This window comes from Erithacus rubecula, assembly GCF_903797595.1.
Source record: "Erithacus rubecula genome assembly, chromosome: 3".
Taxonomy (NCBI): domain Eukaryota; kingdom Metazoa; phylum Chordata; class Aves; order Passeriformes; family Muscicapidae; genus Erithacus; species Erithacus rubecula.
The window spans coordinates 45,304,505-45,318,029 of record NC_136689.1 but is presented as its reverse complement, the minus strand read 5'-3'; the positions used below and the strand labels follow the sequence as shown (position 1 = coordinate 45,318,029).

At 35.4% G+C, this 13,525-nt stretch overlaps 1 protein-coding gene across 1 annotated transcript in view; it reads left to right on the top strand.

The window, feature by feature from the left end:
- Positions 1 to 13,191, top strand: part of DPY19L1 (dpy-19 like C-mannosyltransferase 1) — a 44,766-nt gene extending 31,575 nt beyond the window's left edge. The window contains exons 17-23 of the mRNA XM_079302623.1: positions 294 to 343; positions 1,143 to 1,167; positions 2,504 to 2,623; positions 7,977 to 8,151; positions 8,920 to 9,019; positions 10,454 to 10,579; positions 11,641 to 13,191. Coding sequence (XP_079158749.1) covers positions 294 to 343; positions 1,143 to 1,167; positions 2,504 to 2,623; positions 7,977 to 8,151; positions 8,920 to 9,019; positions 10,454 to 10,579; positions 11,641 to 11,797 — 753 coding nt within the window. The 3' untranslated portion in view covers positions 11,798 to 13,191. The remainder of the gene's footprint in view (positions 1 to 293; positions 344 to 1,142; positions 1,168 to 2,503; positions 2,624 to 7,976; positions 8,152 to 8,919; positions 9,020 to 10,453; positions 10,580 to 11,640) is intronic.
- Positions 13,192 to 13,525: the final 334 nt, after the last annotated feature.

Below are 13,525 nucleotides of genomic sequence, written 5' to 3'. Positions count from 1 at the left end.
TATTTAGCTGATCAATACTAAAACTGGAATTTGTAACTGTTTTTGTAAATTTGATTATGTATAATTTGTGTAAAAACAACTTAAACTTTGCTCAGGAACAGATGGGATAACTGCTAACTGCTAATTAAACATCCTCTAAAAGAACTTTCAGCTAAAACATTGCATGTCTTTTATCTTAGCATTATCTTGAAAAGAGATTACCCAGGTATAGTTTAATTGAGCAAATGTTGAAAATGCTTCAAAATGTTTTTGATAGTCTGTTCATACGTTTTGTTGTCTCTTGTTTTCTTCAGGCAATTAAATATATTTTGTGGTCCTTATCTCATACAGGCCGATATGAAAAGTAAGTATTTGTCCTGGTTGAAAGACAAGTATTTGCCAGGAAAGGCAGGAACTCCTCCCTGCGATGGAGAGTGCAGACCCCCCTCCCTCCCTCCAAGTTATAATTTTGAAATCAGAGGCTCTCAGGCAAAGATATGGGAAGAGGAATAACAGGTCTTTACTAATATATCTAACAAGACAAGCAAAAATAACAACAGCTGTGAAAATTAACAACAAAACAGAACAGTAACTTGGTTCCAGCCCTTTTTGGCTGCAGACATTCTCCCTGTGCTCAGCTTCCTGTGGTGGGGCCAGACAGGTCCCCCTGCCCCCTCCTCTCCTTTAAGACATCTTGACCCATTTATGTCTAGATTTTATGTTTAATGATCTACTTTTTCTGCTCTGTTCTTAAACCAATATTTATGTATTATGTTTATGTTATTGCAAAAAAGCCTTTTTGCTTTTTTGTTATAAATAGTAAATGCAAATTCTTTTTTCCCCATTATTTTCTTCCAGGTTATAAAGATACCTGAGTTTGATCTCACAGAAATAATTTTAAAAGCCTGCTGAAATCAAAAGTCAAGATTTCCAAATAGATACAGGGTTTGAGGAAGATAGTTGTGATTTGCAATTTATTTCAAAACTTGCATAGAGGGGGAAAAAAAATTTGACACTTGATTAAAATTTACTGGATTAGTTGCATTGTCTAATGCTGTTAGAGATGATTTTAAAATAAAACCTTCTGTAGTACATAAATAATGTACATAGGTGCTTCTGTAGTACATAAATAATGTTGAGTTTTGGGTTCTTATTTTTTTCAGAGAAGAACGCTTTAACCATGGTGAGGTAAGATTCTCTTTCTGCACGATCTTACTCCTGTGTTAATGCAAATACTCAGTATTGAAATGCAGGTTGCAATGGGCTGATACTGATACACATGGTTTATTCAAAGCTAAGTATTTGCATTGTTATTTCCTTCATCTTAAATTAGGTCTGGTATGTCACCAGAATAACTCTGGAATGTTGGACAAAGGAATATACTGGCTTATGGGGGTGACTGTGCAAGAGAGGAATCTTGAGCTTCTCCAAAAGGCATTAGACTGGACCTTCCATTTTCTTTTTAGTAAAACTGTGCAAAGCAATGTAGTGTGTCCCCCTCTGGAGCCCTCTGCAAAGGAAGAACATGGACTCTTAGAGCAGGTCCAGAGGACGTCCACAAAAACACAGGTGTAGAACACCTCTCCTATGAGGACAGACTGAAAGAGTTGAGGTTGTTCAGCCTGGAGAAGAGAAGTCTGCAGGGAGACTTTACTGGGGCCTGTTGTTACTTAAAGGGGACCTGTAAGAAGGACAAGGTATCCCTTGTGCCTAAATCAGGTAGATTTAGGCTAGCTATAAGGAAGAAATCTTTCTACAGTGAGAATGGTGAAACACTGGGATCAGGTGGTCCAGAAAGCTGGTAGATGTCTCATGGTTTAACCTCAAGTTGCTTTAGAGGAGGTTTAGGTTGGATGTTAGGAAAAATGCCCAAAAGTGTTGGTCATGGTTTGCTGTGGACTTGACAGTGTTAGATTAATGAGTGGAATTAATCTTAGAGGTTTTTTCAAACCTATATGATTCCATGATAATCAGATAAAAGCACTGGTTGCAAAAATGCCTCTGATTTAGCACAGCACTTTAACAAGTAACATAGGTTAATGTTAAAAGAGTAGTGAGTGACATATCTGCTTTTTAGAATACTAAAGCAAGCTGCCTCTGATTATGTGATTATCAAGAGTGATCATCTTTGCTTCTCTTATTCCATACTTGGGTATTTGGGGCAATAAAAAGCAGGGTCTCTTAACTTCTATAAAGGTTATACAAGAAATCTTGCATATATAATTGCCTGTTAATGTCTAAGGATTTTTTAAATAGCTAGCTGTTTCTTAGCTCCTTTTTTTTTATTGATAATGTTTCTTCTTCCTGTTATTCCATTCCTTAGGTGCACTACATGCACTTTAGATAGAAGATAACAGAAACTCGCTATCATCATCTGAAATATGAATACTTTAACTTGACTTGGAGTCCTTTCAGACAAGTTCATCATTTAAGCTATACTGAAAATGAAGTTGTGTATTTAAGACAGAAATGAAAACTATGCAAATTTGCTTCTGTGTCTTTTGGTTTCTTCTTTTCTTTTCAGCTGGTATTCCATGCATTGCAGCTGTTGGCATACAGTGTCCTAGCAATTTTAATCATGAGACTAAAACTGTTTTTAACACCACATCTGTGTATTATGGCTTCCTTGGTGTGTTCAAAACAGGTAAGGTCTCTTTTTTTCCTGTAGCTATCTCATACTTAGAGTATTACACAGATATATGTCCTAAAGCAGATTTCTCTGTGTGTAATTGCTGAATATGAGGGAACCAGATAAAAATAAACCAGGTTATATTGCCTGTCAAAAAATGGTTCCATTCTTCCCTCTTCCAAAATAAAGCAAAAGGCTTGCTTTATGCAACTTGTCCAACTGCATTGTTATATAAGTTAACATGCTGTGTATTGAGCTTGAGCACAGGGAGACAGATTTTACTGTGTTTGCACACCTCTGTGAAAAAAAAAAACCTGCAAGCTTTTATTGACTATTAATTTTATCCAGTGTTTGTCTTTGTTTACACTGTTTTTACAGCTCTTCAGAGCTGATTACCTTGCATATTTCTTGTCTGTTAATTCTTTCCAGAAGTCTTGTTTGAAGTCTTGCGTGTTGAAAACATTTCAGTGTTGAAAATCGAACTGATATGACTAACTCAGACTTGAGATTTCTACTTTGAAATAATTTATAACACCAAATGTTACTAGATTTTCTCCAAATATAAAAGGTCTTAGAATAGGCTTTCATTATCTGTGTTTTTGAGAAGTGGATGTGATTAAACCGCTATTTAAATAGCTGTTTTAGAAGCTTTTAACATGCAGCAAACGTAGGGTAAGTAGTCCTTTGGGAAGTAGGCAGGGATGTAGATTGAATAGTGAACAGCTGAGCCCAGAGAGGGATGATCAGTGGTGCCAAGTCTGGATGAAGGCCAGTAACCTGAGGGGCCAATTCTAGGTCCAGGACTGTTCAATATCTTTATTAGTGGAATGAATGGTGGGACAGAGTGCACTCTCAGCAAGTTTGCTGATGGTGCAAAACTGGGAAGAATGGCAGGGTCTTTCACATGGTGCCCAGTGACAGGACAAGAGGCAATGAGCACATGATGAAATGAATGTTTCCTCTGAGCATGTGGAAACTTTCACTGTGAGGGTGGTCAGCACTGGCACAGGTTGCCTAGTGTTGTGGTGAAGTGTCCATCCTTGGAGGTATTCAGAAGCTCTCTGGACATGGACTTTGCTCTGGGTGACCATGCTCAAGCAGCAGGGCTGGATCTTCAGAGGTTCCTGTCACTGTGCACTGCACTGTGATTTTGTAGAAAGTATCTAAAGGGGAATTGGGGTGGTATGGTGAAGGCATTTCCTGTCTGTGAAACAGCTGATAACCATGTCAGACAACTGGAAGATGAGTGAATGAGATGGGTTTATGCAAAAGAGCAAAAAAAGAGGCAAAAGCTTTTTAGGCTAGCTGAACAAATAACTGTTTTTCAGAAAACTGAACTGCTTCCTAAGTGATCTTTAGAGAAGGGCAGTTCTTTGTAACACTGGACAGATTACACAGTATCAGTCTGCTTATATGTTATGCTTATCTCTTTCTTGATGCCTGATGAATTTGGCATAGGTGAAAGTGCTGCAAGTTGGCCAATATCAAATGAATCTCTACAGTTAAAATATAAAACACTAAGAAATTGTCAAAACCTCTTTCTTTAGCCATCTTGAAATTGAGTATTGGAATTTAGGATTTTCCTCAACATGCTTGCTATTCTAGAAGATTACCAGGTGTTCAGTTTTGCAGCTCTTAGTTCTTGAAAGCTGGCATCCTTTTAGGTGGTCTGGTTGTTCAAGCAATAGCAGTTGCATTGGTTATTTTTCTAAGTGAACTTTCATAAGGTGTTTCTGAGTAATTTGAAATGAAGCTGTTTTTCAAAGTTCAGAAAAAATGAAAAAATGTTCTTTTAACGTGCAATTTCTAGATAACAATTATGATTTAAATTAATGCTGTCCAATGTTGATTTGTTCTTAGTTCTTATTTTGACTATGTGTTTCCTGATGGGCTTTTCTGCCCTGTTGGTTGTGCTGGTGGTAGTAGTACTAGAGTTTTGTAGTGAAGTTTGGAACTAAAAGTATCTATATATTTTGTGCCACAGTAAAATCTGTCCTGATTTTTTTTTAGCTGCATGGTGACTTTTTTATTTTTATTGACAGCTGAGTAATAGCATTTCAATAATTCTTCCTGGATTGTTATGGGTGTTTAGTAGTGCAGCTGGAGTCATGAGGCACATTAGTGAACGCTGGTGCTTTTCATAATTGTTGCATGTTGGATCTTAGAGGATGCTAGAAGTCATAAGTGTGTAAATATTGGAAGGGAGGGCAAGTTCAGATTATTTTGTCAGTATTTTTTATCTGTGGCTTCCAACTACATTTTATCCCTTTGTTTGTTCTGTTGTTTCCTGTTGTAGAGTGAGAGTAAGCTTCTCAGGGAGCTGCAATTGCAGATGATAACCTGTTCTGGGAGCTGCCATAAGCCACCATTGAGCAGATAACTTCTAAGACTTCAGCAAACAATAAGAAAACTTCTTTTTTTCATTTTTGTTTTGGTTGATTTGCTTGTTTTTGTAGGGCCAGGAAAATACTGAGTGTTTTTTAATGAGCTTTTTTTATACCTGTGACTGTTGGGGCTTAGAGTTTGCCCCAAGCTGCTACAAGTCTGAATAAAAAGTTCTGTAAGGAACAGCTTTTCCTGGTGCTTCAGGCAGATTTCAGCCAGAAGGTACTGGGTTGTAAGCAAGCGTAGAATACAGGCTAGTAGCTCTTTTGTGATCTTTGCTTGCCAAGTACCTTCTTAGCCAGCAAAGAGAAAGGGACTGAGAAAGCTGCACAGAGGTTCTGAAACAACTTTATTTCTTCTACAAAGGGGTCTGAGCAGCAGTCTGGGTACATAAGGTATTAAAGGGGCTTTTATAGGGTTAGGGTGCCTTAAAAAATGAACCAACAATATCAAGAATTGAAAAGCTAACCAGCTACTTAAAAGTTTTAGGTAAAAAGTGACCAATCACTCAAGGGATTGAAAAAGGACCAATTTTCTAAAAAAAAAAAAGATAATGTGGGGGTCTGCAAGAAGGGGGTTAGGTATTTCTAGCATTAGTCATTCTAGGGAAGCAATTAAGGGATGATTTTCCAAGGAGGCTGTGTCAGGTTTTCTGCTCCTTCCACATTACAACTGCTGAGGAGAAGTAGTTTGTTGAGGCTGAAAAATCTGACTGTATGTGCAATACTGATCCAGAATTTCTTGGATGGAGGAAGATGGGACTTATGACCAAATTGTTGATTAACACTCGGTACATTTTATTATAGGATTAAGTTTTAGCTGTTTGAATGAACATAAGTTAATAAGTGACAATTTGGTTTTACAGATGCAAGAATTTACGCAAATTTAAGATAGGCAGTTCCCTTATTGTAATTGAGGTCAACACTACCCTTTCATCTAGCAGACTATGAAAGTTTATCTGCAGTGGTATATTAGTATATCTAATTTGTTTTAAGGCTAAAGATTACTATTTGCATATGGAAAAGAAATTTTGTATGTTGTGTTCTTTCAGCCCATTGCATGAATCCCTGCACTTTTCATTTTTCCATTATCAGCGGCTTGTGGCAATAAAAATGATAATGTTCTTTTTCTAATAAGGAATATTTTCCTTGTCTGGAATGCTTTCTGATGAAAAGAAGTGACCTGATGTTGATTTTCATGTGAAAGTAATTCACTTCATAACACACTTTCAAGAAAGGATTTTTAATGAAATAAAAATATAAAGTAGCTGCATGTTTGCAAAGGGAGTAACTCCCTTCCTCTCTACAGGTGCATTTTAACTATGAGAAACCTGTGATTAGAATCTTTACTTCTCAAGTTGAACCAAGAGGAGTAATTAAATTAAGTATCAGTTAATTTTTGTCATTGAATTTACAGTTTGTGCTTCAAATTAGACTCATATCTGCTGTTGTTTCTGTTCAGACTTCTGAAATTTACATCCACACATTTCCTCTTTCTGTTAGGGGAAATGATACTATGCTGAGTGGAAATTTTGAAAACAAAATATCTGGAGAAAGACTTGAAGTAATCATTTAGGGATAAAAAACAAAGCAAAAAACAACCCAAAACATTGAATTGATAAAGCACCACATAAGGAACAGCATCCCATGAAAGAAATGCTGCTTTTGCATTGCGTATATATTCAATCATTCTAGGCTTCTTGTGTAAGCAAAATAGTGCTAAATTCAGGGACTTTGAACATTAATGAGGTTTTATAAAAGTGTGGCAGTAATGCAGTTTTCTATGATTTTAAAACTGTGGAACTGTCAAAGGTTCTAACATGTTCATGAAGTGACATTTTTGCAGCTGTTGGTGAAAAGGAGGTTTGCTCATGTAGAGCAGCCTACAAATGCTTCATTCTTCCAGATCCACACAGTGGTCAGGTCTATTTGGGCTGTTAACTTTTCCTGGATAGTATTGGTGTTCTTCTCACAGTGTTATTGGGTCTTTGGGGATGAGAGCAGAGTACACTGTTATTTTGGAGAGGTGGCTGGAGAATTTTAGTATTCTGAGGTAGTTTGTGGTTAGTTTATAAGAAAGATAACACACGCTATCTAATTGGTGTAGTCAGCTTAGTGGGAGCTTCTACTGAGAGATATTATTTTATTGTTTCATGCTTTACTTAAAAGAACCCCAGGTAATGGTATTATGAATTAAATTTATTTATTTAGGTGGGTTTGATATTTTTAATGTGTGGAGCCTTCTAATTGGAAAAAATGTAGTTCATACTTTGTTATTTAAGGTTTAGTTCAAAGATGAATGTGGTAAACTGTTGCTGCTTAAATTAAGCTTCAACACAGCAAATTTAGTACTACTTATTTAACTACCCATTTTCCCATATTTATGAATATTCACTTAGAGCCTCAAGCAAATTGTCTTTAGGAAACAATGCAAGCCCCAGTTCAAGAAAGGAAAGATTGGGATATATAAAGCAGCATTAAACTTACTATCCTCAAAGTCTGTTTTTCTAATAAGTTTTGAAAGTTTGCAGTACAGTCTCTAATCTGTATACTACATATAAAACCTCTGGATGTAAACAGATGATAAAATACTGTAAAAGTCTAGTTAGCTTTATTGAATCATCTTTACTTGCAGATTTTTACATTTCAGCTACAACTTTAAAAATTTACATTAATGTGAATTTTTAAATTTTTTATTTATTTATTGGTAGTTTGAAATGTAATGTAAAATATTTGTTAAACCATTAAAAATTCTTAGGAATTATATTCTGAAATATAATATGTATTATATATAATATATTCTTATGTTCTGAACTATATTATAATACTATGAATTATAATCTGAAGTTTAGTGAAGAAGAAATAGCAGAGATGTTTCATAGTGCAATATATGTCAGGTTCCTCATAGAGAAATAAAAATTAATTGTTCTGCATACAACATTACAGAATTGTTGTCTAGGAATTAATTGATTCTTGCATTTCAGTTGTTTGGATGGCTCTTCTATAAAATCCAGCCCAAAACATTGGTCTTTGCTATTTTAGCATTGATGACAATAGAGGGATCTGCAAATCTTCGAACTCAGTGGAACATCATGGGAGAATTTAGCAATTTGCCGCAGGAAGAACTTTTAGAGTGGATACAAGTCAATACCAGACAAGGTACACTATTTAATAATGTAGGATGTCCCTATTTACTGTGAGGTTGACCACAGAACCTGTCACAAATGACTGCAGAGGTGTTGGTACTGTCTATGGCTCTGGCATGTCTACTTGTTCACATAAAAGGTATCTCCAGTGAAAAAAGCAGCAAAAGCTAACTTTGTTAGACTCCAGGCTACTGATCTGGAAGTTCTAACCCCGGTGTATTATTCTCAACAAAAACATCTTTGCCAAAGTCCAGTTAAAACAGATTTTTCTTAAATTATACTGGTCCTGTATGTGGGTATGTGATCAGTATTTTGCTAGAAGAGATTTAAAAATGACTATGTGTGTTGTGGTTACACCCCTCCTTTTCCTAAAATCTGTCAGAAAAGTGGTTGGAAACAAAGTAGTTGCCTTTCTAGAAGGAAAATATGTTAAAGCCAAAGTGAACTGAGATTTTATTGCTCATTTAACACTGATGAAAGTGACTAATGAAAGTGTGTTGTTATAATGAGTATGTTATTCTACCAATTCAAGAAAAATAAGGGGCATTAAATCTCCATTCTTTGATGCTTAGTTATCTAATGGCTTATATTCAAGGTTAAAAAAACCACAAACGAAAACACTGATTTTGTGCATTTCCTGTTGATGTCACATATGGCCTTGTAAAAAGGAGTACCCTACCCTCTTCATGGTTTTTCTGCAGGATTACTCTTCAGATATTTGAATTGCTTCTCTATCTGCTTGATTTCTTATTTCAAAAATGCCTTTGATTGTGTATTTCAGATGCAGTTTTTGCAGGAGCAATGCCTACAATGGCAAGTGTTAAATTGTCTACACTTCGTCCTATTGTAAATCATCCTCACTATGAAGATGCAGGTTTAAGGTAAACTTTGTTGTTGAGGTTTCATTTGCATCTGCTATGGATTCTCGTAATGTATGTAATACACAGTAGGAATGGCATCATGTTACATTGTAAAATTTGTTAAAACCTCGCAGAACTGGATTTGTTATTTCAGTCAGATTGAAATCACATGCATTATTTCTTCAGGGTTTGTGTCCATCAGAAAGGATACATTCTAGGGACAGATGTTGTTTGAAACTTACATACAAGAAAATCAGAATCAAGTTAAGGAATTGGATTTCTTTAATCTGTACAATTATATCCTTTCTTCATTCTGGTTACTCCTGACATTGTAGACAGATATTTTTTTTCCCCCTAGGATAGCCAGGGTGTTTATTTCTAATAGCTTTCTGTGATTGGCTGCCATTTTTTGTGATAATTGGTTAATTATTGAAGCTGAAATTTTGTAGTGGAGTTACTAAGATTGGTACTCTTCTTGTTTCCAAAATCAGGATCTTTGCCTAAATTGAAATTGATTTCTATGAAAAGGTCATTAATTTCTTTTACTGAATTTAATAGTGCATCATGTTTTTGTTAATTTGGTGAAACTGCTTAAAAGAAATCTACAACAAGAAAGAAGCAAGATAGAGAGGGATAAAAGAGAAAAGTCAGGAATTCATTTTACATGCCTTATGTCCTTAGTTTTCTGCCTGGCCTTAACTGGCTTTAACTTTTGGTCAGCCCTGAATTGGCAGACAGTGGGTCTTGGATGATCACTGTAGGTCCCTTTCATTTGAAATATTTTGTCCTGGTTACAAAATTGCGGGACCAGTGCATGTTTGGGAAAAACAAGGTACAGGCAGAACCCATACTAAGTATCAGAAAATGAATGAGCTTTAACAGGATCATGCTTTGCACATTTGGAGGAGGATATTGCTGGATGAGATATGGACTGGCCTGGTTTGGAGCGACCTTAAAGGTCATCTAGTTCTGAAACAGGATCATGGTATCCAAGGGCTGAATTTCCTTCATTACTGAAGTGGACTCCGGGTCTTATGCTCTGCATTTCAGAATGTCCCAGCAAGGGCAGTGTTACCATAGTGAAACACAGTGACAGGGATCTGGAGAGACTTGGCTGAGGATTGCTTCCTCCTGATCACCCCAGTTCAAGGAAGGTCATTTCTGGCCTTCAGTATTACATGGTGAATGCATTGGTTTGACATCTTTACACTTTCAGTTCACAGTAGCCATGGATCTTGTTACAAAGTTGTCTCCTGCTGCAGATAAACCAAACTTTTTCTTGGAAGTACTATATTTGTGAAGACATAATCATACTTAAGCAAATGGCACTATTAATGTAAACTTGCTTTAGCATAGTAACCTTGTCAAATAAAAAAGCCCTTCTCTCCAGTCTAAGGTCAAAGCTTACATTTTCATGCTCTATTGCAGCTAACCCTTAGATTTTTATTTTTGAAGGGCCAGAACTAAAGTAGTGTATTCCATGTACAGTCGAAAACCTGCAAGCCAAGTAAAAAGAGATTTGATAAAACTAGGAGTGAATTACTACATTCTTGAAGAGTCATTGTGTGTAAGCAGAAAAAAGTAAGTAATATCCCTCTTTCTCACAAGAATGATACATCCCTCAAATATGTAGTCGAAGATTCATATCAAGTTTTGGAATGTTAATTTGTGCTTTATTTATTGAAAGTATTCAAAATACATATTTGTCCAGCATCTGTAGATAGTAATCAGTATAATTGACTTTACCATCATTAGCAACCTTGTGTTCTTTTTGTGAACCTGGAAAGCTGTGTGGTATGGGTTTTTAAACTTCACTGTAAAACAGTGAAGGAAAGGAGGAAAGAAGTAATTACAAAGGAAAGGAGTAATTATTCTCTGATGGCAAGAACAGATGTGTGTATAATGAAAGCCTAGTATGAATAAAAGGTGCAAATTAAAAGATAGTTGAGCACCAAATCTGTGACCACTAATAGTCACTAAAAATTTTGTCACATATAAGATGTTTTTCAGAAAGAGCTTTGGTTTTTTTTTTCCCCTCTCCTCCTCCCTTGGTTTCTCTTTCTGGCCTCCAAAACACAATTACTTTGGATTTTTGATTTTATTCACTTTTCATTTAGAATAAAATTAAATGTATCTGTTCAATTTCTTTGCTATTTTCTTTGATGAAATTAGAAAATTCTCAGTTATAATAACTTTGAAAGGCAGCTGTACAGGGAATTAATGTTGGCAATGATCTTTTATAAAAAGCAAGGAGTTACTACTTTTTAAAGGTGTTTTATTCCCTGAATTTTCTTTAGAAATGTTAGCAATATGTATATCACTGTCCGTTATATTGGAAGATTTAAGGGTCCCTGGTAATGTATAATGTGTTACATAATTTGCATTGTTTTATGTGCTTCCTCCTCCAAATTAATTCTTTATTAATTACATAACCACAAAAGCCAGATGCATTTTACACATTCTCAATACTATTTCTAAATTACTATTATATTTATTGATTTTGTAATCTAATTTTTCAAGTATGAAGGCAAACTTAAAAAATACAGATGGCACAATCAGGTATTTATGGGGCGCTATGAAGCAAGCTTCATGGTTTTTTTATGGCATTTCTTCATTTCTGTTTTCATATTCCTATTTTTTAGGCCTGGCTGCAGTATGCCTGAAATTTGGGATGTTGAAGATCCTGCTAATAGAGGAAAAATTCCTTTATGTACCCTTATGAGCAAGGATTCCAGGCCATATTTCATCACAGTATTTGAAAATAGCAATTACAGAGTCTTGAAGATTCCGAAGGAATAATATTTCAATGCAATGAAGCATTCAGTTAAGAATTCTAAATCAGAATACTTTTTTTACTAGACTTAAAATGGAAAAATGTGTATTTTATTTTTTACCATTTTAAGTGAATTCTGATTGTAGAAATATCTTAAACCTAGCAGTTGGATTTCTATTTCAGGGTCAGTCCCTTGAGATTTGCTATGCAAATGATTATAAATTTGCACATTTTATTTAACATTGATCCAAAAAGAGCTTAAAGTAGCTATGGAAAAGTTCGTAGGTAGACCTGAAACTTCATTTTTTTGGTGCATGTTATTGGAATCCTGTTGATATTAAAGAAGAAGATTAATAAGGGTAATATTTGCAGTAAGCAATATTTAGCTTCTAAGTGTCCAAGGGTTTTTAGCATTTCCTTATGCTTTCAAAATAAGCTGGCATAATATACATGAAAATTTTAAGGGAAGATGCTTTATTCAGGAAAAATCTGTCATAGCCTTAGAAAGATAATCAAACAAATCCTTCACTGCCTTAACTAGACCTTCAGCGCCTAACTTGATAGGAAATTACTTTCAAAATTTAATGCCCTTTTTCCTTTCCCCATATATTAGATTCTGCCTGGACTTTTTCATCGGCATTAAAGAAAAATTAAATTTATCCCAGTTGTGCTATGGGTGTAGTCAGTTGTGTGGCTATAAATGCTCCAGCATTATTAGACTGGTTCTGCTGTTTTTCTGTCATCTTGATGTCACACCAGTATTATAATTAGATAATAGAAAACTCACCTTCCAAGATACCCAGTGTGAGGATACCCTTTAGTCATTTAACTGACTTGGTAGAATTTTTGTATGTTTATTGCCATTGGGAGCTATGACAGCTTCCTGTGATTCTACAGCATCATAAGACTTCTAAGGTCTGATGTTTCACCATGTATCATTAATGGTTCAGATTTGTTTCAGCTCAGCTTTTTTGTTCACATCAGTCTATTGGTATGACTGGTCTTTTTAGCCCTAATAGCATCTGGTGATCCTGGATGTTGTAGGGACACCATCCATCACGCCTGTAACAGTGTCAATTAAATGGGAACCTGTGATAAAGTAGTAGCGTAACAACTGATCAGTACTCTAAAACATCTTATTTTTTTATAATCTGTTTTATTGAGAGGGTGAGGGAGAATGGCTGAAAATGCATTAGCTTTTTAACTTTTACAGAATAGATTTTGGAAAAATTTCTATAAGGAAACACAAAAAAGGGCTTTTGGGAAGTTACTTTTTAAAATGTTAATGTTAAGCAGGAAAAATGTCTTTATATAAACATTGACTCATGTTTTGGCACAAAAAGGTACTGTATTTTTATGAAGTTTATGCCAACTGTTGACATGTACTTATGTGGTTAAATAAAAAAGAGAAAGATGGAAATTGTTCTCTTGTTTCTGGTAGGTGTTACGCTTCCCTTATGTCTGTTAAACTGAAGTTTAACAGAATTACCACAGCAGATATGATTGAAGCTGAACTTGCAAGTAAAAAATGCACAGAAGGGCTGCAGATGATTAAACCAAACTCACACATCTCTTTCTAGCTTCCTTGTTATTCAAAATATCAGTGCAGGAATATGCAAAAAGACTGGTGGAATGAAGAAACATTTGAAAATTAAGGTTCAAAGATGTACTTTAGTAAAAATGTTCATCATTTGTTGACAAGGTGACTGTTACTCAGTACATGGCCAGACACTGCAAATTTCCATCTCCAGGGA